General features: G+C 50.4%; 1 protein-coding gene across 1 annotated transcript; it reads right to left on the minus strand.

The window, feature by feature from the left end:
• Positions 1 to 2,026: 2,026 nt before the first annotated feature.
• LOC100191533 (uncharacterized) lies at positions 2,027 to 3,467 on the minus strand. The gene is made up of 3 exons (NM_001367463.1): positions 3,232 to 3,467; positions 3,005 to 3,134; positions 2,027 to 2,877 (listed from the first exon to the last, which is right to left on the minus strand). Exons 1-3 carry the CDS (start codon positions 3,362 to 3,364, stop codon positions 2,175 to 2,177), a joined length of 966 nt encoding a protein of 321 aa, NP_001354392.1. The 5' UTR covers positions 3,365 to 3,467; the 3' UTR covers positions 2,027 to 2,174.
• Positions 3,468 to 4,547: the final 1,080 nt, after the last annotated feature.

Consider the following 4,547-nt stretch of genomic DNA (forward strand, 5'->3'; position numbering starts at 1 on the left):
CCGGGGGTTGGACACTGACATCTGGTATCAGAGCCCGCTTGGCCCATGCCTGCCTTGGGGGGCTTCCCAAGGGGGTGGGATGTCAGGGGCCGGTAGTCAGTGCCTCGGCTTTAGTCCCACATCGGCTAGCCAAGGGGGCCGCGGGCAGCTTAAAAAGGGAGAGTTCCCCTCCTCTCATCAGCCTGGCTTTTGGGATGTGAGTGGTGGGCTCTCTTGGCTGGGCCGGCCCACGAGCGCATGAACGCTCGAAGCTGTCGAGTGTGGGCTGGGCCGGGGGTTGGACGCTGACATCTGGTATCAGAGCCTGGTTGGCCCATGCCTGCCTTGGGGGGCTTCCTAAGGGGGGTGGGATGTCAGGGGCCGATAGTCAGTGCCTCGGCTTTAGTCCCACATCGGCTAGCCAAGGGGGCCGTGGGCAGCTTAAAAAGGGAGAGTTCCCCTCCTCTCATCAGCCTGGCTTTTGGGATGTGAGTGGTGGGCTCTTTTGGCTGGGCCGGCCCACGAGCGCATGAACGCTCGAAGCTGTCGAGTGTGGGCTGAGCCGGAGGTTGGACGCTGACATCTGGTATCAGAGCCCGGTTGGCCCATGCCTGCCTTGGGGGGCTTCCCAAGGGGGGTGGGATGTCAGGGGCCGGTAGTCAGTGCCTCGGCTTTAGTCCCACATCGGCTAGCCAAGGGGGCCGTGGGCAGCTTAAAAAGGGAGAGTTCCCCTCCTCTCATCAGCCTGGCTTTTGAGATGTGAGTGGTGGGCTCTCTTGGCTGGGCCGGCCCACGAGCGCATGAACGCTCGAAGCTATCGAGTGTGGGCTGGGCCGGGGGTTGGACATTGACATCTGGTATCAGAGCTCGCTTGGCCCATGCCTGCCTTGGGGGGCTTCCCAAGGGGGGTGGGATGTCAGGGGCCGGTAGTCAGTGCCTCGGCTTTAGTCCCACATCGGCTAGCCAAGGGGGCCGTGGGCAGCTTAAAAAGGGAGAGTTCCCCTCCTCTCATCAGCCTGGCTTTTGGGATGTGAGTGGTGGGCTCTCTTGGCTGGGTCGGCCCACGAGCGCATGAACGCTCGAAGCTGTCGAGTGTGGGCTGGGCCGGGGGTTGGACGCTGACATCTAGCTAGCAAGAATGTATAGGATCAAGGATATAATTGTAATTTTTTTACCGAAGTTGTACCTACACATATAAATAGAGGAACAATGTCATGCATTAGACATGCTTTTGAGCCGGAGGAAAACTATTTTGCTTTGCCTACGAAGTTTTATTTCTTTTGCCTTCCCATTATAACTCCAAGAAACCGAAGGTAAACTTGTAATCTTTTGTTAAATAATAAAAGGAAGAAGGAAGTAGTATTCAATAATGTTGAATCATGTGATTCATCTTTATATTATATTACATCCACTCTAAATGTTCCCCATTTGTTTTCTGATGATTTTTAGTATAGTTGTCCATCACTTTATCTTTCTTCCGAGATAAATAAAGTGAAGGATGAAGGTGAAGCTTGGTTCAATTGTGTTGTCTTGTTTTTCGTCTTACACAGGAATAAAACACGAGTAACCAAAAATGTACATCTATATATGCATATATATGGTCGAGAAACTTATATGTTCACACAGATTATATATAAAGGAAAAACTTAAAATTTAAAGTAATTAAATAAGAAAACTATAAAAAAAATTGAATAGAAAAATTCTTTAGACCTTGTTTAGTTGCGTGAGAGGGTTGAGGAATATTAAATTTCACTCTATTCAATTTTAACTAGAGAGAAATTAACCCTTCGATATAGACGCAACCGAGTAATTCCTTAGTTAATTTTGGTATTATTAACAAGGACTAAAGATTTTATTTAATTTTAGTTGTCTAACCTGATAATAATCCCTCCTTTAATACGGGTTTACTAAAAAAATCGAGACTAAAAGGATTTCGTAGTCCAATCCTCACATATGGTTACTACTGGAAAACGCAATAGGCACCACACACCCATAGAAAACAGCTAGCGCTATTTGGCGTATTATGTGATTATCACCCATCTTGGAATGGTTTAACAAATCTTGATTATATAACTAGAAAGCAGTTGCAGTTAACAGAATGAACAACCGTCGTGTCGGAGTAATTTGCTAGTTTAGTGCAGTGACCAGTAAGGTGTAAGGAGGTGCATATCTCATTTATTAAAGGGGTTAACTGCCTAATAGCTAGAGAAGAGCACAATCTTGTTCCCTGGCTCCTGGTCAAACGCAACGCCGCTCCTGATCTGCAGCTGGTTTGCATAGTCGTCGTCGTAGACAGGGGATGGCGACAGCGGCTGCTGCGCCAAGGAGTCGTCCCACGACGCGACCATGTCGTCTAGTAGCCCCATCTGGAACGCGATGTCGGGGAACTCCAAGTCCATGAGCGGGAACAGCGGGTCCTCGTCGCGGCTCAAGGACGACGACACGGAGTCGGAGGCTGCAGAGTAGGACGTCGTGGTCGTGGTCGAGAAAATCGTCGACGTCGGCGGCGCCGTCCGCCCGTCGTCCAGAGGCACCATGATCTCGTCCGGGTCCATCATGGGTACCTCGTCGGTGCAGAAGCCTGGGTAGTAGTTGCTGAGGAGCGGCACGTCATCGTCACCTGCTTCTTGCTGGCTAGCTGGCGTCATCACCGGTACTGCCGTCTTCTCCTGTGGAGGCTTCGGCGACGGAGATGGCGGCGCTTCCGGCGAGCCACCTGTGGCGGTGTGCGGTGGGCTCTGGTGGTCCTTCGGCGGATGCGGATCAGGCGGCGGGAGGGGCTTGTGGGTGAGGGGGTCGATCCCCATCTTCCTGAGCTTCTTCTTGATGTGGGTGTTCCAGTGGTTCTTAATCTCGTTGTCCGTTCGTCCTGGCATGTGCGACGCAATCTTTGACCACCTAACATTTTTTAAGAACATTAAAAAAAAAGAAAACTAAGCTTATTTTCCTTCAAATATGTAATCTAAGATAGATACAGAACACAGTTCATTTTCAGAAGTGGGGGTATGCAATGCATGCATGGCACCTGTTGCCGAGCTGAGCATGCAGGTCGATGACGAGCTTCTCCTCGGCGTCGGAGAGCAGGCCCCTCTTGAGGTCCGGCCGCAGGTAGTTGGTCCAGCGCAGCCGGCAGCTCTTCCCGCACCGCAGCAGCCCTGCATGGCATGGCAACGCGCGACAAGCTTCTCTCGTCATGACAAAAGCTGCGACGATCGATCGAGCATGCACGTACATAGATAGATAGATACGCACCGGCAAGCTTGGGCACGGCGCGCCAGCAGCACTGCCTGTTGCCGAGGATGAAGCTGACGAGCTTCTGGTCCTCCTCCGCTGTCCACGGCCCCTTCTTCAGCCCCACCTTGTCGCAGCACGGCTGCCGACCCATGGTAGCTTAGCTAGAGGCGATGGGCTCGCAGCTCGATCGATCACAATTGAGCGGATGGACGATGGTCGCGAGCTGCTGCGATGTGTGCTGTAGACTGTAGACGACGGGCCGGGGGGTGCTCGAGGTGCAGTGCAGTTCCGTCCTGCTGCGTGCCTTTATAAGGCAACGGGGCGGAGCATGGGAGAGGACATGCACGTACATAGATATACTATTAACCGTAATGCATGTCATGCGTCGACTATGCGTGATCCATCGACCACGCTATTTATCTATCTATACCATTATATAATCTAACAGTTTAAACTTTGCAAAACTCACTCAATAAATTGTAGCCAGATTTAATATACTATTAAAATCAACAGATCAGATTACTGGATAACTCATCCTCCCTTAATCAATCAAATATGATAATCAATATTATTTAAATCATCCTTCATCGCTCATCTCTTGTCTCTCCTACGACCCCGCCCCTACATCTCACTCTTGTCACCGCAGCCGGCACCTTCCTCGCGCCACTATCGCCGTCGTTGTCGCCGTCGCGGTCAAACCGCTTACTACTGAGATCTATATGCTAGTATTTCACAAAAACAAGGGATGTCGTGGTAGTGGTTAGCAGCTTGCGTGCGTAAGTGTGACGTCGTCGAATCCATGAACCTGAGCGGCGGGGCCCGGGCGGCCGTCAGCACCGTTGGTTGGTTCAATAACCTACCACGTGGCGCCCTGAGGCGGGCGGGCCCGTCTGATGAGCTTCTGCTCATGGGTCCGTTTATGCTTGCGTTGCAATTGCAAGTGCTGCACTGCAAAGCCTACAGCCGTCCGCTGCCTTGTCATATACAAGATCACCTTAACGTACAAATTTATAAGTTTAATCCGTACTATTCGTTCAACAACATTCGGTTGAACCTGTGTAGGTCTTATTTGGGAGCAGGGAGAGGGACTTCGAATCGAAGGGGTTTGAGAGGGATTAATTTTGAGTACAAAGAGATCTAATTCCCTCTAATTATTTTGCAACCGAACAAACTCTAAGGTTTGATTCAATTGCGTCTGGATTGAAGGGATTAAACCCCCTCAATCCTCTTCGATCCAGATGCAATCGAACGCCGTTTAAGGCATAAGAATCATATGGAATTAAGGGAGATTAAATCTTCTTTTATTCAATTTTAAATAGGATTGGATTTGATCC

The sequence above is a fragment of the Zea mays genome, chromosome 1 (genome assembly GCF_902167145.1).
Source record: "Zea mays cultivar B73 chromosome 1, Zm-B73-REFERENCE-NAM-5.0, whole genome shotgun sequence".
NCBI lineage: Eukaryota > Viridiplantae > Streptophyta > Magnoliopsida > Poales > Poaceae > Zea > Zea mays.